At 37.0% G+C, this 23,981-nt stretch overlaps 1 protein-coding gene across 1 annotated transcript in view; it reads right to left on the reverse strand.

Moving 5' to 3' along the window:
• Nucleotides 1-23,981, reverse strand: part of LOC128663510 (tetratricopeptide repeat protein 39A) — a 224,509-nt gene that overhangs the window by 158,786 nt on the left and 41,742 nt on the right. Inside the window, exon 5 of the mRNA XM_053717871.1 lies at nucleotides 10,834-10,901. Coding sequence (XP_053573846.1) covers nucleotides 10,834-10,901 — 68 coding nt within the window. The remainder of the gene's footprint in view (nucleotides 1-10,833; nucleotides 10,902-23,981) is intronic.

The raw sequence follows: 23,981 nt of genomic DNA on the forward strand, positions 1-23,981 counted from the left end.
CTGTCCAGATTTTTTAGCAGGTTTGTTTTATCAGCAGCTCTGGATCCTATGAAATGTTAATCCGTTTTGTTTTATATCCGTTCTGGAACGTGAAACTTGTCTTTTTGAAGAAGCTCCTAAGCACTTAGTTGTTATCCACACTTTTTGTGTTGAATAGGGCTATAATGGTAGCAAAAAAGAAACAAAGGGGCACACAGGAATTATTCATACATCGATCTCAGTGTTAAATCAAGGAGATAGAAATGAACCTGTTTTTTGTGCCAATAGAACAATTCAGCAATTCAATAGCCTTAGTGGATAATTTTTTAAACACAGGGATTATTCATATGTCTTCTCTCTATATTTATCATAGAGATAGAGATGAACCTGTGAATTGTAACACTATCAATAATAAATTCTTAAATGACAGGAGTAAGCAAATCTACGCGTTTCGGCAGTGTTAGCTGCCTTTATCAAGATGCTTACTACATGAAGTTACTGCCTTTTTATAGGGAGTGTGTAATTGATGACAGGTGTTGTTAGAGAATAATCTAAATTAACCCTTCAATGTTTTTAAGGTAAATGCCTGGAGGTTAAATACATAGATAGAATAAGGTGCATTAAATAAGTGTTTGAATTTTTTAAAAAATATTCCATTTAATTTAACCCATTGGGTATTTTTAAAGTGAATGCCATTAAAGTTAAATACATAAATAAAACATGGTATAATAAATTGATGTTTAAATTTAAATTTAAAATTAAAAAACATTCCATCGTTTCATATTCAATGTCATGTAAACTTTATAGGAGAATATGAAGATAAGCATGAAGTTATGGTTGCCTATATCTCAGAATTGCACTGAAAAAATTGCAATTTTTTTTACCTGAAAATCAATATATGAAAAAGATTTATATATATGGATTTACATTGCTCCATCAGTTGTTTTCATTCTATTATAATAATCTTGCAAAGTTGCAATATCAGGTTGTTCTCTAGTTGTGGTAAGCGCTCATGGTGTATAAAAATCAGCTACCTATATACTAAGGAGTGAGGTAGAGATATAATATAAAGTAATTATGTGATGTGTATATATAGCTTAAAAGGAAGCTATTATACGCAATTGCAATTTTTTCAGTGCAATTCTGAGATATAGGCAACCATAACTTCATGCTTATCTTCATATTCTCCTATAAAATTTACATGACATTGAATATGAAACGATGGAATGTTTTTTAATTTTAAATTTAAATTTAAACATCAATTTATTATACCATGTTTTATTTATGTATTTAACTTTAATGGCATTCACTTTAAAAATACCCAATGGGTTAAATTAAATGGAATATTTTTAAAAAAATTCAAACACTTATTTAATGCACCTTATTCTATCTATGTATTTAACCTCCAGGCATTTACCTTAAAAACATTGAAGGGTTAATTTAGATTATTCTCTAACAACACCTGTCATCAATTACACACTCCCTATAAAAAGGCAGTAACTTCATGTAGTAAGCATCTTGATAAAGGCAGCTAACACTGTCGAAACGCGTAGATTTGCTTACTCCTGTCATTTAAGAATTTATTATTGATAGTGTTACAATTCACAGGTTCATCCCTATCTCTATGATAAATATAGAGGGAGGACATATGAATAATTCCTGTGTGTAACAAATTATCCACTAAGGCTATTGAATTGCTGAATTGTTCTATTGGCACAAAAAACAGGTTCATTTCTATCTCCTTGATTTAACACTGAGATCGATGTATGAATAATTCCTGTGTGCCCCTTCGTTTCTTTTTTGCTCCCATTATAGCCCTATTCAACACAAAAAGTGTGGATAACAACTAAGTGCTTAGGAGCTTCTTCAAAAAGACAAGTTTCACGTTCCAGAACGGATATAAAACAAAACGGATTAACATTTCATAGGATCCAGAGCTGCTAAAAAATCTGGACAGATTATTGGACACTGGACATTTGCAAGTATTGCTACTAACTATCACACAATCAACTACACTTTGATATAACTATAAAAATTGGATACATTTTCAAATTCGCTGTGTCCAAACCTACTATAGGGATTGGAGGAAATATAATAGTCAGGTGACGTGACGTCACACCTCACGATCCATCACTCACAGTTACTCCTAACGGCTGAACAGATCAGACGCCTCCACCTAATACTGTGTTCAAACATCTCATTGTTTAATCAAAATACTGGTAACATTTAGCCGAGTTAAGTTTACTGTGTTAAGAGCCATTTACCTTTATCAAGTTTATTCATAGATAATTTTACGGTATACTCAGTGAATTTTTATAAATTTTATATCGGCTGTTTTTTCTTGTTTTTTAATATGATCAGTTTGTTTTACTGTTTTTGATGCCGGCATCTTATGTAATTGTTTATATGTTAACATATTTTGTATGCGTTAACAAGATATTCATCTAAATTGCTATATAAATTTATTTTTTAGTATCATTGGGTCCTCTTGTTATTTCATTTTATCTATATAATAATCTGGTTGGCTCTATTTTGCTGGAGCGCTTATCCCACACCATTCTCACATTTTCCTGTCTAGCGTGTGGCTGCATCAAGGGCTCAAGTGTCAGCGTAGGAGAGATTGGAGTGCAGGTAAAAAATAATCTTATGGAATTGCTGCAAACAAGGGTGCCAACACTGTTTAAGTCCCCCTTAGGTCATAGTTGGCAGCCTACCCTGATGGGGAAGCTGCAAATCTGTTGTTCAGGAGGACTTTAGGATTCCAGTGCCAGCTTTGTAATGGGTTCTGGGAGTCACAAGTAGGCCTTCCAAATCCTGGAGGTTGACAGAGAGAAATTGGGCATAGAAATGTCATTAGGTCTCACTGTAGGTCCATTCAAGGAGGTCACGATTCCTGATTTAGTAATGTCCCCCTTGGGAGGTGGTACTGAAGAAGGAACAGGACTAGATACCTTACCCGCTTAGAGTTATTTACCATTGTAGTGGCCGTGGAGCTCTGGGGTGTTAAAGGTACACTAAGTCCAATTTTTTTCTTTCATGATTCAGATAGAAAGTTTAAAATTGCATGCTCTAATGTACTCCTATTGTCATTTTTTCTTCGTTCTCTTGCCATCTTCATTTGAAAAGCAGGAATGTAAAGCTTAGGAGCCAGCCCATTTGTGGTTCAGCGCCTGGGTAGTGCTTGCTGATTTGTGGCTAAATATTGTTAGGTTCCGCCAGGGAGTTGCTAGGCACTGAACTTACTAATTTTTTTTTTTTTGCATTAGAAGTTGACTTTGTAAAAAAAAAAAGTCAGTTAGTAGTTATGTATTTTTATTTTTTATAGGTTAATAAAAGTGACCATATCTGGTCTTCTCTTCATCTCTGTATATTTCTCTTAACGTTAACTAGTTGGGGGTCTAGTTGTTTTGGGCCAGAAAATAGTTGAGGTGTTTTGTAGCCGTTTTTTTACAAAATGTATTACAGTGTAGATGATTTTTTGAGCTCAACAAAACCATGATTTTCTTTGTGAGCTGTCCTTATCAACCAATGAGCAGCAGAGTCCTGACACTTAGTTCTACACAAACATGCACTTCCTGTTAGTTTAAAATGTTAACATTTTAGCTGGAGTTTAATTGATCAGTTGCAAAAAAAAAAAAAAATGTGTGAGTGCTGTATAGCTAGACCACCATCACTTTAAAGAACTTAAAATAATTTCATACAAAAGTTTTTGAGCACTAGGTCCCTTTAATGTCACATCTAGGTTCTTTCACAGGAACACAAAATCCTGTATTTGCATCCCCTGAAACAAAATAAAACTGACGATATTAAAAAGGTCAAACACAAATGAAATCCTAGGCCAAGTGAAATACTAAGACTAGACCTCTTCATCCAAGTTTTGATTTTGTAGCACAGTTCATTTTTAGAATTTCTGTTAAAGGGACAGTCTACACCAGAATTTTTGTTTTTTTAAAAGATAGATAATCCCTTTATTACCCATTTCCCAGTTTTGCATAATTAACACAGTTATAATAATATACTTTTAACCTCTGTGATTACCTTGTATCTAAGCCTCTGCAAACTGCCCCTTTTTTCAGTTCTTTTGATAGACTTGCAGTCTAGCCAATCAGTGCCTGCTCCCAGATAACTTCTCGTGCATGAGCACAGTGTTATCTATATGAAATACGTGAACTAACACCCTCTAGTGGTGAAAAACTGTTAAAATGAAATCTGAAAGAGGTGGGCTTCAAGGTCTAAGAAATTAGCATATGAACCTCCTAGGTTAAGCTTTCAACTAAGAATACCAAGAGAACAAAGCAAAATTGGTGATAAAAGTAAATTGGAAAATTGTTTAAAATTACATGCTCTATCTGAATCATGAAAGTTTATTTTGGCCTAGACTGTCCCTTTAACAGAGCACATAAACCCTGACATTTTTCTATTCATTAGTAGTTAGACTCAGTAAGCTACAAAACTAAATATATAACGCTTTGTAAGATCTAGAAACCGTTGAACATTTACACAAGTATAGTTTACAGGAGAAAGGGGAGAGTAGTGACATGATATAAGCCTTTCATATATATCATGTGATGTAATTAAGTGGATGATGTAAACTTGTTTACCATCCAAAACAGCAACACCAGTACAAGGGATAGTGATCACAAGTTAAAGGGTAGTATGTTCAGGAGTTATTCGAGGAAGCAAGTCTTTACAGAAAGAGTGGTTGATTTCTAGAATAAACGTTCCTTGGTATGTTTAAAAGGACAGTAATACACCAATTTTCATATAATTGCATGTAATAGACACTAATATAAAGAAGAATATGCACAGATACTAATATAAAAATCCAGTATAAAACCTTTTAAAAACTTACTTAGAAGCTTCCAGTTTAGCACTGTTGATAAGGTTAGGCTGGAACACCCAATGAAAGGGGATGAGAGCAGACCCTCCTTTGCATATGAAAATACTCATTATACAAACAGGAGCAAGCAGGAATCTGTATACATCTAAAACTTTGGGGCTTGGTTAAGAGTCTGAAAATCATTACAATGTTATTTAAAAATAAGTAAAACTTGCCACATGACACACAGGACTCTGCCCAATCTCACCCATCACAACATATCTGATCCTGCCATGGCACACCAGTGGCCCTGTCCCTCTTGTTGCTGCCCTGTCCACAAAACACTGGTGACTCGCCACCCACAAGTCTACCTCACCTCTCATCCTCTGGAAATGTTGTGAGGTATGCTAACACTGCCATGCAGCGCTTATCCATCTGCAAATGTGTAAATCCAACAGGTTAATGCACCATGCCACAGGGCACGAATAATGTACAAATAGTGCCAAACGCAAAATAGTACAGTGCATTTTAGTGGCTTCTATAATCCCAAAATCCAAAAGATATTAAAGGGACATTAAATCATAAATACATAATAGATAGAATGATATAGTCAAAACAGAGATTAGTCTGAGAATAAGCAGATATATTTAACCCCTTAGTGACCAGAGCATTTTTCAATTTTCTAACCTCTTGAGACCAGGGCTATTTTTTACATTTCTGCAGTGTTTGTGTTTAGCTGTAATTTTCCTCTTATTTATTTACTGTACCCACACATATTATATACCATTTTTCTCGCCATTAAATGGACTTTCTAAAGATACCATTATTTTCATCTTCATTCATATCTTGTAATTTACTATAAAAAAAATATATGATGAAGAAATAAAAAAAACACTTTTTTCTAAACTTTGACCCCCAAAATCTGTTATACATCTACAACCACCAAAAAACACCCATAGTTTCTAAATTTTGTCCTGAGTTTAGAAATACCCAATGTTTACATGTTCTTTGCTTTTTTGCAAGTTATAGGGCAATAAATACAAGTAGCACTTTGCTATTTCCAAATCACTTTTTTTCAAAATTAGCGCTAGTTACATTGGGACACTGATATCATTCTGTCAGGAATCCCTGAATATCCCTTGACATTTATATATGTTTTTTTAGTAGACAACCAAAAGTATTGATCTACGCCCATTTTGGTATATTTCATGCCATCATTTCACTACCAAATGCGATCAAATCGTTCACTTTAATCACAAACTTTAGGTTTCTCACTGAAATTATTTACAAACAGTGTGTGCAATTATGTCACAAATGGTTGTAAATGCTTCTCTGGGATCCCCTTTGTTAAGAAATAGCAGACATATATGGCTTTGGCGTTGCTTTTTGGTAATTAGAAGGCCGCTAAATGCAGCTGCGCACCACACAAGTATTATGCCCAGCAGTGAAGGGGTTAATTAGGGAGCTTGTAAGGGTTAATTTTAGCTTTAGTGTAGAGATCAGCCTCCCACCTGACACATCCCACCCCCTGATCCCTCCCAAACAGCTCTCTTACCTCCCCCACCCCACAATTGTCCCCACCATCTTAAGTACTGGCAGAAAGTCTGCCAGTACTAAATAAAAGTATTTTTTTTAATTTATTTATACAATTTTTTAAATTTAAATTCTGCCTTGTAGGTTCCCTCCTTAGCCCCCAACCTCCCTGATCCCCCCCAATACAGCTCTCTAACCCTCCCCCCTCTACCTATTTGCTGCCATCTTGCGTACTGCCAGTACCCAGTTTGTCATATAATTAGCTTTTTTAAAAAAAAAACAAAAGAACACAATTTTTCTGTAGTATAGCTGCCCCCCCCTCACTAACCTACCCCCCACCCCCTCCCAGATCCCTTAGATAAAATTTCCCCCCTCCTCCTTCCCTTTACACTTTGTCCCATAGTGTAGCGCTCCCACCCGCTCCCGCGCACACCTGTCGGCGCCCCTACACGCAATCCCACCCCCCTCTGCCGGATATCCTCCAGTGATGGCTGCCCACCCACCTCCTTGCAATGGCTCCCACCCACCAACGATCGGCACCATCGCTGGCCGATGCAGAGAGGGCCACAGAGTGGCTCTCTCTGCATCAGATGGTTAGTAAAGGGTATTGCCCGATGCCTCAATATCAAGGCATCACTGCAATACCCTGAAAGCAGCTGGAAGCGATCAGGATCGCTTCTACCTCTTGAAACTCCTTTAAAAAAAGACCGTTTTTTGTAGGACGTACCCTGTACGTTGTTGGTGGTTAAGGGGTTAAAAAAAACAAATAAATAAATGAGTTGTTGAAAACTTGAAATAAGTAAAGTTTTAGTGTCTATAAAGGAAAGGGCGCTGCAATGTTGTAACCTAGGTTTCCTTCTCTGCTAAGGCCAATCAGAGACAGCTATAAATAAGCCACTAGAGTGTGCAGCCAATGAGTGTGTGGAATATAGCAGTGTTAAGACTGGAGTCTGCACTTTCATTTCTAACAAGAAATGGAAAGTCTTTCATTTTAAAGTTAAATTACAGGAAAAAGGGACAAAATACATAATGAAAGTATAATACAAAGTGTAACATTTTATAGTACTCTCTCAGGGGTCTTGCGACTAGCACTGCTGATTGGATCAGAAGTAGTTTTCGCTTGAAACCAGTGGTCCTTTGCGGGGCCAAGCAGTACTTTAACCATATGTTGAATTTCTTTGCAGTGTTTAAACACATACGGCTAGATTACGAGTCTTGCGTTAGGGTTAAAAAGCAGCGTTGAGAGGTCCCAACGCTGCTTTTCAACGCCCGCTGGTATTAAGAGTCTTGCAGGTACAGGTGTACCGCTCACTTTTTTCCCCCGACTCGAACATACCGCAAATCCACTTACGTCAATAGCGTATCCCATATTTTCAATGGGATTTGCCTAACGCCGGTATTACGAGTCTTGGAAAAAGTGAGCAGTACAGCCTCTCCTGTCAAGACTGGTACCGCATTTAAAAGTCAGTAGTTAAGAGTTTTATGGGCTAACGCCGTAACATATAACTCTTAACTAGTGATAAAAAGTACACTAACACCCATAAACTACCTATTAACCCCTAAACCGAGGCCCCGCCACATTGCAAACACTTAAATAAAATGTTTAACCCCTAATCTGCCAACCGGACATAGCTGCGACTTTAATAAATATATTGACCCCTAAACCGCCGCACTCCCGCCTCGCAAACACTATTTAAATAATATTAACCACTAATCTGCCGTCCCTAACATTGCCGACACCTACCTACATTTATTAACCCCTAATCCACAACTTCGCAGCAACTATATTAAATGTATTAACCCCTAAACCTAAGTCTAACCCTAACCCCCCCTAACTTTAATATAATTTAAATAAATCTAAATAAAATTACTACAATTAAATAAATTATTCCTATTTAAAACTAAACACTTACTTGTAAAATAAACCCTAAGCTAGCTACAATATAACTAATAGTTACAATGTATCTAGCTTAGGGTTTATTTTTATTTTACAGGCAACTTTGTATTTATTTTAACTAGGTAGAATAGTTATTAAATAGTTATTAACTATTTAATAACTACCTAGCTAAAATAAAGACAAATTTACCTGTAAAATAAAATCTAACATAAGTTACAATTACACCTACTTAAACACTACACTATATATTTAAATTAATTCCCTACACTAACTACAATTAAATACAATTATCTAAATTATGCGAAACCCCCCCCCCCACTAAATTACAGAAAATAATAAAATAATTACAATTTTTTAAAACTAATTACACCTAATCTAATCCCCCTAACAAAATAAAAAAGCCCCCCAAAATAATAAAAATCCCTACCGTATACTAAATTACAAATAGCCCTTAAAAGGGCTTTTTGCAGGGCATTGCCCCAAAGTAATCAGCTCTTTTACCTGTAAAAAAATACAATACCCCCCCAACATTACAACCCACACACCCAACCCTACTCTAAAATCCACCCAATCCCCCCTTAATAAAACCTAACACTAACCCCTTGAAGATCACCCTACCTTGAGACATCTTCACCCAACCGGGCAGAAGTGGGCCTCCAGACGGGCAGAAGTCTTCATCCAACCCGGGAAGAAGAGGTCCTCCAGACGGGCAGAAGTCTTCATCGAGGCGGCTTCTTTTATCTTCATCCATCCGGAGCGGAGCGGAGCGGGTCCATCTTCAAGACATCCGACGCGGAGCATCCTCTTCTGTCTTCATATGACGACTAAATGACGGTACCTTTAAGTGACGTCATCCAAGATGGCGTCCCTTCAATTCCAATTGGCTGATAGGATTCTATCAGCCAATCGGAATGAAGGTAGAAAAAATCCTATTGGCTGATCCAATCAGCCAATAGGATTGAGCTCGTATTCTATTGGCTTTTAAGAACTTTAATATAGTGGCGGCAACGTTGTATGTGGCAGATTAGGGGTTAATAATTGTAGTTAGGTTGCGGCGACATTGGGGGCGGCAGAGTAGGGGTTAATAAATAGTATGTAGGTGTCGGCGATGTTGGGTGCAGCAGATTAGGGGTCCATAAGTATAATGTAGGTGGCGGCGGTGTCTGGAGTGGCAGATTAGGGGTTAATAATATAATGCAGGTGGTGGCGATGTCGGGGGCGGCGGATTAGGGGTTAATAAGTGTAAGATTAGGGGTGTTTAGACTCGGGTTCATGTTAGGGTGTTAGGTGTAGACATAAAAAGTATTTTCCCATAGGAATCAATGGGGCTGCGTTAGGAGCTGAACGCTGCTTTTTTGCAGGTGTTAGGTTTTTTTTTCAGCCGAATTTCCCCATTGATTCCTATGGGGAAATCGTGCATGAGCACGTTTTGCCAGCTCACCGCTACCGTAAGCGCGCTGGTATTGAGGTGAGATGTGGAGCAAAATTTTGCTCTCTGCTCACTTTTCTGCGGCTAACGCAGAGTTTGTAAAAACCCGTAATACCAGCGTTGTCTGTAGGTGAGTGGTGAGCAGAAACTGCTAGTTATCCCCGCAAGCCATACCGACAAAAACTCGTAATCTAGCCGATAGTTTTTCATTGTCATTAATTATAAAATGGCATCCTCTATACAGATAAACGGACATGTGCTAATTCATTAAAGAGCCATGAAACCCACATTTTTTTATTTCATGATTCAGATTGAACATAAATTGTAAACAACTTTCCAATTTACTTGTATTATCTCATTTGTTTGTTCCCTTGGTATCCTTTGTTGAAAAGCACATCTAGATAGATTTGGGAGCAGCAATTCACTACTGGGAGCTTTTTGGTGACTGCACATATATACCTCCTCATTAGCTCACCCATCATTTTCAGCTACTTTCAGTACTGCAACGCTGCTTATTCAACAAAGGATACCAAGAGAATGAAGCAAATTTGATAATAGAAGTAAATTGGAAAGGTGTTTAAAATGGTATTCTCTATCTGAATCATGAAATAATAATAATTTAAAAAAAGCATCTGAAAGATAAAGCTAACTACACAGCACACTTACCCAATCACAAAATCTAAGCCCTCATAAATTCTGCCAGATCGAGGAAAAAAGATAAATCTAGTTGCTACTACACAGATGTGCTTATGGCGAAATTTTTGAGCTAAGCAATTTGTACCCAAGCAATTAAAAAACAACAACAAAATCACATAATCAGCTGGTCTGTAATAATAATAATGCCAGTCATAAATTATGGGTGTGAATGCAATTTATGAGCAATAGTGAACCAATAATAGAATTTACAGAAATGTGCACTAATAAAACAACAGTAAAGACAAGTCACGGGGTAGCAAACCTATGTTATATGAAGAAACATGTCATTCTACAACTCAGCAATAACACTCGCAAACCTCTTTCGTAATATAATATAATATACTTGTCAGTCCTGTACTATGCAGAAGTATAGAGCAAGCAATAGCATTCTAATGACACCAAGCAATAGCGTTTTGGAGATAAAACTTTGGCATTTTCATGTGTGTCAGTCAGCAGGTTACATATAATAGATACACTTACCTGCAAAAAGATCAGGGCTGCTCTTTGTAGGAGACATTCTGCATAGCAGACTTCAGCGTGTAATTCCACTAGAAAATTAAACATAGATTAGGAGGATTTGCAGGAGTTAAACACAGAAATAATTGGTTTCAAAATAAAATGTTCTAATGAAATAGAGTATTATTATTATTTATTATTAATAATAATAAAGTCCCTTTAAGTTTGGTTAAAGGGACATGAAACCAAAATATTTTTTTCTTTCATGTAATTAACAAGAGTCCATGAGCTAGTGACGTATGGGATATACATTCCTACCAGGAGGGGCAAAGTTTCCCAAACCTTAAAATGCCTATAAATACACCCCTCACCACACCCACAAATCAGTTTTACAAACTTTGCCTCCAAGGGAGGTGGTGAAGTAAGTTTGTGCTAGATTCTACGTTGATATGCGCTCCGCAGCAAGTTGGAGCCCGGTTTTCCTCTCAGCGTGCAGTGAATGTCAGAGGGATGTGAGGAGAGTATTGCCTATTGAATGCAGTGATCTCCTTCTACGGGGTCTATTTCATAAGGTTCTCTGTTATCGGTCGTAGAGATTCATCTCTTACCTCCCTTTTCAGATCGACGATATACTCTTATATTTACCATTACCTCTACTGATTCTCGTTTCAGTACTGGTTTGGCTTTCTACAAACATGTAGATGAGTGTCCTGGGGTAAGTAAGTCTTATTTTCTGTGACACTCTAAGCTATGGTTGGGCACTTTATTTATAAAGTTCTAAATATATGTATTCAAACATTTATTTGCCTTGACTCAGAATGTTCAACTTTCCTTATTTTCAGACAGTCAGTTTCATATTTGGGATTATGCATTGAATTATCATATTTTTCTTACCTCAAAAATTTGACTTTTTTCCCTGTGGGCTGTTAGGCTCGCGGGGGCTGAAAATGCTTCATTTTATTGCGTCATTCTTGGCGCGGACTTTTTTGGCGCAAAAATTCTTTTCCGTTTCCGGCGTCATACGTGTCGCCGGAAGTTGCGTCATTTTTTGACGTTATTTTGCGCCAAAAATGTCGGCGTTCCGGATGTGGCGTCATTTTTGGCGCCAAAAGCATTTAGGCGCCAAATAATGTGGGCGTCTTATTTGGCGCTAAAAAATATGGGCGTCGCTTTTGTCTCCACATTATTTCAGTCTCATTTTTCATTTGCTTCTGGTTGCTAGAAGCTTGATATTTGGCATTCTTTCCCATTCCTGAAACTGTCTTATAAGGAATTTGATCTATTTTGCTTTATATGTTGTTTTTTCTCTTACATATTGCAAGATGTCTCACATTGCATCTGAGCCAGAAGATACTACAGGAAAATCACTGCCTGCTGGATCTACCAAAGCTAAGTGTATCTGCTGTAAACTTTTGGTAGCTATTCCTCCAGCTGTTGTTTGTAATAATTGTCATGACAAACTTGTTAAAGCAGATAATATTTCCTTTAGTAATGTACCATTGCCTGTTGCAGTTCCCTCAACATCTAAGGTGCAGAATGTTCCTGATAACATAAGAGATTTTGTTTCTGAATCCATAAAGAAGGCTTTGTCTGTTATTTCTCCTTCTAGTAAACGGAAAAAGTCTTTTAAATCTTCTCTCTCTACAGATGAATTTTTAAATGAACACCATCATTCTGATTCTTTGGACTCTTCTGGTTCAGAGGATTCTATCTCAGAGATTGATGCTGATAAATCTTCATATTTATTTAAGATGGAATTTATTCGCTCTTTACTTAAAGAAGTACTAATTGCTTTAGAAATAGAGGATTCTAGTCCTCTTGATACTAATTCTATACGTTTGGATAAGGTTTTTAAAGCTCCTGCGGTTATTCCAGAAGTTTTTCCTGTTCCTAATGCTATTTCTGCAGTAATTTCCAAAGAATGGGATAAATTGGGTAATTCATTTACTCCTTCTAAACGTTTTAAGCAATTATATCCTGTTCCGCCTGACAGGTTAGAATTTTGGGACAAAATCCCTAAAGTTGATGGGGCTATTTCTACCCTTGCTAAACGTACTACCATTCCTACGTCAGATGGTACCTCGTTTAAGGATCCTTTAGATAGAAAAATTGAATCTTTTCTAAGAAAAGCTTATCTGTGTTCAGGTAATCTTCTTAGACCTGCTATATCATTGGCTGATGTTGCTGCAGCTTCAACTTTTTGGTTGGAAACTCTAGCGCAACAAGTAACAAATCGTGATTCTCATGATATTATTATTCTTCTCCAGCATGCTAATAATTTTATCTGTGATGCCATTTTTGATATTATTAGAGTTGATGTTAGGTTTATGTCTCTGGCTATCTTAGCCAGAAGAGCTTTATGGCTTAAGACTTGGAATGCTGATATGGCTTCTAAATCAACTCTACTTTCCATTTCTTTCCAGGGAAACAAATTATTTGGTTCTCAGTTGGATTCTATTATTTCAACTGTTACTGGTGGGAAAGGAACTTTTTTACCACAGGATAAAAAATCTAAAGGTAAAAACAGGGCTAACAATCATTTTCGTTCCTTTCGTTTCAACAAAGAACAAAAGCCTGATCCTTCGTCCTCAGGAGCAGTTTCAGTTTGGAAACCATCTCCAGTCTGGAATAAATCCAAGCCTGCTAGAACGGCAAAGCCTGCTTCTAAGTTCACATGAAGGTACGGCCCTCATTCCAGTTCAGCTGGTAGGGGGCAGGTTACGTTTTTTCAAAGAAATTTGGATCAATTCTGTTCACAATCTTTGGATTCAGAACATTGTTTCAGAAGGGTACAGAATTGGTTTCAAGATGAGACCTCCTGCAAAGAGATTTTTTCTTTCCCGTGTCCCAGTAAATCCAGTGAAAGCTCAAGCATTTCTGAATTGTGTTTCAGATCTAGAGTTGGCTGGAGTAATTATGCCAGTTCCAGTTCCGGAACAGGGGATGGGGTTTTATTCAAATCTCTTCATTGTACCAAAGAAGGAGAATTCCTTCAGACCAGTTCTGGATCTAAAATTATTGAATCGTTATGTAAGGATACCAACGTTCAAGATGGTAACTGTAAGGACTATATTGCCTTTTGTTCAACAAGGGAATTATATGTCCACAATAGATTTACAGGATGCATATCTGCATATTCCGATTCATCCAGATCATTATCAGTTCCTGAGATTCTCTTTTCTAGACAAGCATTACCAATTTGTGGCTCTACCGTTTGGCCTTGCTACAGCTCCAAGAATTTTCACAAAGATTCTCGGTGCCCTTCTGTCTGTAATCAGAGAACAGGGTATTGTGGTATTTCCTTATTTGGACGATATCTTGGTACTTGCTCAGTCTTTACATTTAGCAGAGTCTCATACGAATCGACTTGTGTTGTTTCTTCAAGATCATGGTTGGAGGATCAATTTACCAAAAAGTTCTTTGATTCCTCAAACAAGGGTAACCTTTCTGGGTTTCCAGATAGATTCAGTGTCCATGACTCTGTCTTTAACAGACAAGAGACGTCTAAAATTGATTACAGCTTGTCGAAACCTTCAGTCTCAATCATTCCCTTCGGTAGCCTTATGCATGGAAATTCTAGGTCTTATGACTGCTGCATCGGACGCGATCCCCTTTGCTCGTTTTCACATGCGACCTCTTCAGCTCTGTATGCTGAACCAATGGTGCAGGGATTACACGAAGATATATCAATTAATATCTTTAAAACCGATTGTTCGACACTCTCTAACGTGGTGGACAGATCACCATCGTTTAATTCAGGGGGCTTCTTTTGTTCTTCCGACCTGGACTGTAATTTCAACAGATGCAAGTCTCACAGGTTGGGGAGCTGTGTGGGGATCTCTGACGGCACAAGGAGTTTGGGAATCTCAGGAGGTGAGATTACCGATCAATATTTTGGAACTCCGTGCAATTTTCAGAGCTCTTCAGTTTTGGCCTCTTCTGAAGAGAGAATCGTTCATTTGTTTTCAGACAGACAATGTCACAACTGTGGCATACATCAATCATCAAGGAGGGACTCACAGTCCTCTGGCTATGAAAGAAGTATCTCGAATTTTGGTTTGGGCGGAATCCAGCTCCTGTCTAATCTCTGCGGTTCATATCCCAGGTGTAGACAATTGGGAAGCGGATTATCTCAGTCGCCAAACGTTGCATCCGGGCGAATGGTCTCTTCACCCAGAGGTATTTCTTCAGATTGTTCAAATGTGGGGGCTCCCAGAGATAGATCTGATGGCCTCTCATCTAAACAAGAAACTTCCCAGGTATCTGTCCAGATCCCGGGATCCTCAGGCGGAGGCAGTGGATGCATTATCACTTCCTTGGAAGTATCATCTTGCCTATATCTTTCCGCCTCTAGTTCTTCTTCCAAGAGTAATCTCCAAGATTCTGAGGGAATGCTCGTTTGTTCTGCTAATAGCTCCGGCATGGCCTCACAGGTTTTGGTATGCGGATCTTGTCCGGATGGCATCTTGCCAACCATGGACTCTTCCGTTAAGACCAGACCTTCTGTCGCAAGGTCCTTTTTTCCATCCGGATCTGAAATCCTTAAATTTAAAGGTATGGAGATTGAACGCTTGATTCTTGGTCAAAGAGGTTTCTCTGACTCCGTGATTAATACTATGTTACAGGCTCGTAAATCTGTATCTCGAGAGATATATTATAGAGTCTGGAAGACTTATATTTCTTGGTGTCTTTCTCATCATTTTTCTTGGCATTCTTTTAGAATTCCGAGAATTTTACAGTTTCTTCAGGATGGTTTAGATAAGGGTTTGTCCGCAAGTTCTTTGAAAGGACAAATCTCCGCTCTTTCTGTTCTTTTTCACAGAAAGATTGCTATTCTTCCTGATATTCATTGTTTTGTACAAGCTTTGGTTCGTATAAAACCTGTCATTAAGTCAATTTCTCCTCCTTGGAGTTTGAATTTGGTTCTGGGAGCTCTTCAAGCTCCTCCGTTTGAACCTATGCATTCATTGGACATTAAATTACTTTCTTGGAAAGTTTTGTTCCTTTTGGCCATCTCTTCTGCTAGAAGAGTTTCTGAATTATCTGCTCTTTCTTGTGAGTCTCCTTTTCTGATTTTTCATCAGGATAAGGCGGTGTTGCGAACTTCTTTTGAATTTTTACCTAAAGTTGTGAATTCCAACAACATTAGTAGAGAAATTGTGGTTCCTTCATTATGTCCTAATCCTAAGAATTCTAAGGAGAAATCGTTGCATTCTTTGGATGTTGTTAGAGCTTTGAAATATTATGTTGAAGCTACGAAATCTTTCCGTAAGACTTCTAGTCTATTTGTTATCTTTTCCGGTTCTAGGAAAGATTGTTCAAATGTGGGGGCTCCCAGAGATAGATCTGATGGCCTCTCATCTAAACAAGAAACTTCCCAGGTATCTGTCCAGATCCCGGGATCCTCAGGCGGAGGCAGTGGATGCATTATCACTTCCTTGGAAGTATCATCTTGCCTATATCTTTCCGCCTCTAGTTCTTCTTCCAAGAGTAATCTCCAAGATTCTGAGGGAATGCTCGTTTGTTCTGCTAATAGCTCCGGCATGGCCTCACAGGTTTTGGTATGCGGATCTTGTCCGGATGGCATCTTGCCAACCATGGACTCTTCCGTTAAGACCAGACCTTCTGTCGCAAGGTCCTTTTTTCCATCCGGATCTGAAATCCTTAAATTTAAAGGTATGGAGATTGAACGCTTGATTCTTGGTCAAAGAGGTTTCTCTGACTCCGTGATTAATACTATGTTACAGGCTCGTAAATCTGTATCTCGAGAGATATATTATAGAGTCTGGAAGACTTATATTTCTTGGTGTCTTTCTCATCATTTTTCTTGGCATTCTTTTAGAATTCCGAGAATTTTACAGTTTCTTCAGGATGGTTTAGATAAGGGTTTGTCCGCAAGTTCTTTGAAAGGACAAATCTCCGCTCTTTCTGTTCTTTTTCACAGAAAGATTGCTATTCTTCCTGATATTCATTGTTTTGTACAAGCTTTGGTTCGTATAAAACCTGTCATTAAGTCAATTTCTCCTCCTTGGAGTTTGAATTTGGTTCTGGGAGCTCTTCAAGCTCCTCCGTTTGAACCTATGCATTCATTGGACATTAAATTACTTTCTTGGAAAGTTTTGTTCCTTTTGGCCATCTCTTCTGCTAGAAGAGTTTCTGAATTATCTGCTCTTTCTTGTGAGTCTCCTTTTCTGATTTTTCATCAGGATAAGGCGGTGTTGCGAACTTCTTTTGAATTTTTACCTAAAGTTGTGAATTCCAACAACATTAGTAGAGAAATTGTGGTTCCTTCATTATGTCCTAATCCTAAGAATTCTAAGGAGAAATCGTTGCATTCTTTGGATGTTGTTAGAGCTTTGAAATATTATGTTGAAGCTACGAAATCTTTCCGTAAGACTTCTAGTCTATTTGTTATCTTTTCCGGTTCTAGGAAAGGCCAGAAAGCTTCTGCCATTTCTTTGGCATCTTGGTTGAAATCTTTAATTCATCTTGCCTATGTTGAGTCGGGTAAAATTCCGCCTCAGAGAATTACAGCTCATTCTACTAGGTCAGTATCTACTTCCTGGGCGTTTAGGAATGAAGCTTCGGTTGACCAGATCTGCAAAGCAGCAACTTGGTCCTCTTTGCATACTTTTACTAAATTCTACCATTTTGATGTATTTTCTTCTTCTGAAGCAGTTTTTGGTAGAAAAGTTCTTCAGGCAGCGGTTTCAGTTTGAATCTTCTGCTTATGTTTTTCGTTAAACTTTATTTTGGGTGTGGATTATTTTCAGCAGGAATTGGCTGTCTTTATTTTATCCCTCCCTCTCTAGTGACTCTTGTGTGGAAAGATCCACATCTTGGGTAGTCATTATCCCATACGTCACTAGCTCATGGACTCTTGTTAATTACATGAAAGAAAACATAATTTATGTAAGAACTTACCTGATAAATTCATTTCTTTCATATTAACAAGAGTCCATGAGGCCCACCCTTTTTTGTGGTGGTTATGATTTTTTTGTATAAAGCACAATTATTCCAATTCCTTATTTTATATGCTTCGCACTTTTTTTCTTATCACCCCACTTCTTGGCTATTCGTTAAACTGATTTGTGGGTGTGGTGAGGGGTGTATTTATAGGCATTTTAAGGTTTGGGAAACTTTGCCCCTCCTGGTAGGAATGTATATCCCATACGTCACTAGCTCATGGACTCTTGTTAATATGAAAGAAATGAATTTATCAGGTAAGTTCTTACATAAATTATGTTTTTATAATTTAGATAGAAAATACAATTTTAAATAACTTTCCAATTGATTTATATTGTCTAATTTATTCAGTTTCTTGTTATCCTTTTTTTAAAAGCATACCGAGGTAGGCACTGGAAGCTAGCTACTGATTGGTGGCTGTACATATATGCCTTTTTTCATTGGCTTACCAATGTATCCAGCTAGTTCCCAGTAGAGCATTGCTGCTCCTTCAATAAAGGATACCAAGAGAATGAGGCAAAACTGATCATAGAAGTACATTGAAAAGTTGTTTAAAGATGGCTGAATTATAAAAGTAAAAATGTGAAATTCACGTCCCTTTAAACAGCGTTTTATCTTCTCATAGACAAGCTCACCATCAAAAATGAGCAATGCAAACTTACAGAGATAGCAAATCTCTCGGGACTACAGTAGTACAAAAGCACACTGCTGTAGAAATACATAATATGGATAATACGGTTCCTATTCGCTATACCACCCACTTGTTAAAGGAGTAGAAAAAAACGCTCTGAGTGGTGGCCAGGGGTGGAGAGTTAATTAAAACCAACAAAAGAACAACAGTTTATTAATAAATATTGCATTTAGGTTGCATGTTACCATTATATTTATTATGATCTATTATTATTATTATTTATCTTAAAGGGATATGAAACAAAAAAAATATTTTGTCATTCAGACAGAGCATACCATTTTAAAAAAGTTTCCACTTTACTTCTTTTATTATTATAATTTATCTATTATTAAATTTGCTTTGTTCCCATAATATTCTTTGTTGAAGAGATACCTAGGTAGGTATATGGAGCACTATATGGTAGGAAATAGTGCTGAGATCTAGTGCAAATGGACAACTTTCTTGCAAATCTGCTGCCATAAAGTGCTCCAAAAATGGGCCAGCTCCTATGCACACATACCTGCTTTTTAAGAAAAGATACCAAGAGAACAAAGAACTATTGATAATAGAAGAAAATTAGAAAGTTGTTTAAGATCCCATGCTCTGTCTGAATCATTAAAGGAAAATTTGGGGTTTCATATCCCTTTAAGCTTTACAATTATGTAAATAAAAGTTACTTTACCAACACTTTAAATGTGTTTTTGGCTTTGAATTAGAAATGTCTTACAACCTAGGAATCTATTATTAATAAACATAAATACAATACCTCTATCTGTATGTAATTATCTCTGAGATTAGCTCAATCTCCACCAAGGAACAAATATTGGAGTTTGCAGATACACAGACTGATGTGTTTGTAGGGTGAAAACACTTGAGCAACTGCCAAGTGCATGTATGGTGCTCATAGGTGAATTTTGGTGTAGGCCACTAGTTTTCAAACCTGTCTTCAAACCTCCCTAACAGGCCAGATTTTCAGGATTACCTTGGGTGAGAGCAGGTAAAGTCACAATGTTTACTAATCAGCTGATTATTTCACCTGTGCTCTAGCTCAGATATCCTGAAAATCTGGCCTGTTAGGGAGGTCTGAGGACAGGTTTGAAAACCAGTGGTGTAGGTAGGGTTGCCACCTCAGGCATGTTTCCTGGACACTTATGAGTTACACATGCGGCAGGGTGTGCAGAGGGCAACATGCATTGTACACCTGAACAGCACATGAATAGTGACCCTGGACAGCACTATTCATGTTCCTTCCTGCATACACAGAAACATGTGTTACTCATAAGTGTCCGGGAAAATATGGCAGAGGTGGCAATCCTATGTGTAGGCGAACTAGGTCGGTACCTAGGGCAGCAGGATGCATAGGACTGCAAAACGTTCTGAGGGTTGGTTCTTCCCACTCCTATATTCTCCAAATTATTTATTTTACCACTAATCAGCAACCCCCTTCCATGCATTTATGACTTCTGGTGTTGAGAAATATACGAGGAAAAACATATCTAGAATAGATGGAGGTGGGCGTTCTGGAAGGCAGCAGATTTTCTAGTGCCTAGGGCAGCACAAGTAATTAATTGTTGTTTATTAAGTGCATGTAGAAGAAGGTATTTAGTTCCATTTAAAACAAGACTTTCTGTAAATGAGTTCTCACAGAAATAGGGATAAAAATGCATGTCACACATGTTTGTTTAGATCCTTATTGTTCCTGGTTACTAGGATATACATTTTGCATAATATGACATAAAACCGTGTGTGACTGCAAGAGAACGGTTAGTGGAGCTTATGACTCATATAGGCCCTTCTATACGCATCAAGATCAGTTTCTCTCTCCTATTCAAGGATTAATATTATTATTTCAGTATCCCTCAGAGCCGAATACATGATTGTTAGGGCCCTACAGTGCAATACAATGGCAGAGGAGTAGGATATTGATGTGTTTGTGTATAAATATACAGGGAAAAATATGGGTAAAGTGAAAAACAAGAAATTCTGTTAATGCCAGTTTAAAAGGTACATTTTCTTCCTAACTCGGGCTAGATTACGAGCGGAGTGCTATTTATTTATCCTGCTGGAGCGTAAACTTAATTAGATGGAGGCTTTTTGCACGGGTCGGGTAGCGCATGCATTACAAGTTGAAAGTAAAACGTTTGCCAGCGACTGAAACCAGACACTAACGAAATATCGTGACAGTGTTAACTTGTCCACATAGAAATCATTGAAGAGCGCAGTAAAAAAAAAAACAACCTAACACTCGGTCAATAACCCGACAGCAACTATGAATATTTCACATTCCAATGTTCTTCACACAGAAAAATGTTATAATTATTGTAAATACATACATATATATGTTTTATCTATTTTTAAAGATATATAGGTATAGATATCTATTTTACATTAACGGTATCAGATATATATTTAATAATAAAAAGTACATTATTTTCTATTTGCAGAACATAGCAATGTAAAATATGCGTAACGCGCATCTGGGGTCGCAATTTAGGTACATTATCAGGTAAGTAAATAACATTGGAATGTGAAATATGTATAGTACATATACAGTAAAACACAAATACTTAAATACATATGTACACATATATAAATACATTATATACTGTGTATATATATATATATATATATATATATATATATATATATATTACACACACATATTTAGACATATCCACCTTATAACATATACCTTTGAGCCCTTACCTTTTTAAATATTTTTTTTTTATCAGATAGTGTTTATATGAGTGTTGCTGTACTTTTAAATGTATTTATGTTGTTTTTAATGCAGCTTTTTTTCCTCCCCTACCCTTTACACAAGCTCTAATGTCGCTCTAACCCAATTAGCGTAAATCGCGATTGCGCTCAAGTGAACACATTTACTTTCAGCTGGTAATATGTGTGCTATTTCTGTCTCGTGCCGAAAAAACCTGATATCACTTGCACGCAACAGTTAGCGCTCTGCTCATAATCTAGCCCATAATGTGTTTCCAGTGGTCCATTTCACCTGCTGCAGTGTGTTTAAATGTTTGGAAACGGCTTCTTTACCATCATTTGTTATTTGAAATAGCTGTTTTTGCCTGTTGGATCCCCACCTACACTGAAAATATGGGCAACAATTTTTTTTTTCTGCAGAAAAGTTATGTAAAAACAGGAGACAATAGCACTGATTACTCTCCCAGTGGGGTGATGAGGGATTTTTTTCTTTCTTTCATGTAATTGGCAAGAGTCCATGAGCTAGTGACATATGGGATATACATTCCTACCAGGAGGGGCAAAGTTTCCCAAACCTGAAAATGCCTATAAATACACCCCTCACCACACCCACAATTCAGTTTTACAAATTTTGCCTCCCATGGAGGTGGTGAAGTAAGTTTGTGCTAGATTCTACGTTGATATGCGCTTCGCAGCAGGTTGAAGCCCGGTTTTCCTTTCAGAGTGCAGTGAATGTCAGAGGGATGTGAAGAGAGTATTGCCTATTTGAATACCATGGTCTTCATCTAGGGGATCTATTTCATAGGTTCTCTGTTATCGGTCGTAGAGATTTCTTCTCCTACCTCCCTTTTCAGATCGACAATATACTCTTATATACCATTACCTCTACTGATTCTCGTTTCAGTACTGGTTTGGCTATCTACTTTATGTAGATGAGTGTCTTTGGGTAAGTAAGTCTTATTTTTATTTATGACACTCTCTGCTATGGTTTGGCACTTTATATGTAAAGTTCTAAATATATGTTTTATACTTATATTTGCCATGATTCAGGTCAATCAGTTTATTTTCCTTCTTTCAGACTGTCAGTTTCATTTTTTGGGAAAATGCATATGAATGAAATATTTTTCTTACCTAAAATTTTCAATTGACTTTTTTTCCTTTAAACTGCGGGCTGTTAGGCTCGCGGGTGCAAAAAATGCTAGAATTTATTGCGTCATTTTTGGCGCAAGACTTTTTTGGTGCGAGATTGACGTTTGTCTGACGTCAATGACATAATTTCCGGCGTCGTAGTTGACGCCGGAAGTTTTCACGTAGTTGCGTCATTTTTGACTCTCGTGTTTGTTACAGGCGTTTTTGGTGCCAAAAAATATGTGGGCGTCATACTTGGCGCCAGTTTTTTTACATTATTTAAGTCTCACTTTTTAGTTGCTTCTGGTTTCTAGAGGCTTGTTCTGTTTGCATTTTTTCCCATTCCTGAAACTGTCATTTAAGGAATTTGATAATTTTGCTTTATATGTTGTTTTTCTATTACATATTGCAAGATATTCCAAAAACTGTTCCTGTATCAGAAAATACTGTTGGATTCCTGATGACTGATATCAGTCCTACCAAAGCTAAGTTCATTTATTTTAGTGTTATGAATTTTATCTTTAGCTATGGTTTGTAATAAGTTATCATGATAAACTTTTACATGCAGAGTCCATTAGTATTTATGCATTATCTATTGCTATTCTTTTTACATCTAAATGTACAAGATATACCTAGGAATCTATGAGAATGTTTTTCTGATTCTATCCTAAAGGCTTTGTCTGACATCCCGCCTTCTAATAAAATTTATAGGTCTTGTTTAAACTTCTCATTTAGTTGATGAATTTTCAAATGACCGACAACATACTAAATTATCCTTCTCTGATAATGTTTTTTCTCATTTAGAATATACGTCATCAGATATTTGACACTAACAAATCTACTTTTTTAATTTTAAATAGAGTACATTCGTTGTTGAAAAGGTGTTGATTATATTGGATATTGAGGAGTCTAGTTCTTTTGATTTAAAGCTAGCTAACATTTAAATTCTGCTCATTAACCTCCTGTGGTTTCTTGAGAGTTTTTTTCCCCAGTTCATGATACTAGGGAATGGAATAGGCCTGGGACTTCTTTTATTCCTTCTTTAAGGTTTTTAAATTGTATCCTTTGCCGGCAGTTAGTTTAAAGTTTTGAGGAAAGATCCCCAAAGTTAAATGGGGCTATCTCTACTCTTGCTAAACATAATACTATTCCTATAGAAAATAGTATTTATTTTTTTCCTTCAGATGGGAAACTTATATCTTATTTAAGGAAAAATATTTTATTTCAGGTCCTTTTCTTAGGCCTGCAATTTATTTGGCTGATGTTGCAAAGGCTTCAACTTTCTGGTTGGATACTTTAGTGCAACAAGTATCGGATTATGATTTGTTTTAGCATTGTTAAGTTGATCAACATGCTAATAATTTCATTTGTGTCGTATTTTTTTTGATATTTTCACAATTGAGGTTAAATCTATGTCTTTAACTATTTTTAGCTAGAAGAACTTTGTGATTTAATCTTGGAATGCTAATTTGATTTCTAAAATCCATATTTCTTTTTTTTCCAAGGTAATCAATTATTTGGTTCACAATTGGATTCAATTTTTTCAAACTGTTACTCTGGGGAAGGGAATTTTTGTTGCTTAAAGATTGAGTTCTAAGAGTAAATCTTAAGCTTATATTAGTTTGTTCTTAATAAGGAACGGAATCCTAATTCTTCTCCAAGTAACATGTTTATAATTGGAAGCTTTCTTCAA

Source organism: Bombina bombina, chromosome 6 (genome assembly GCF_027579735.1).
Source record: "Bombina bombina isolate aBomBom1 chromosome 6, aBomBom1.pri, whole genome shotgun sequence".
NCBI lineage: Eukaryota > Metazoa > Chordata > Amphibia > Anura > Bombinatoridae > Bombina > Bombina bombina.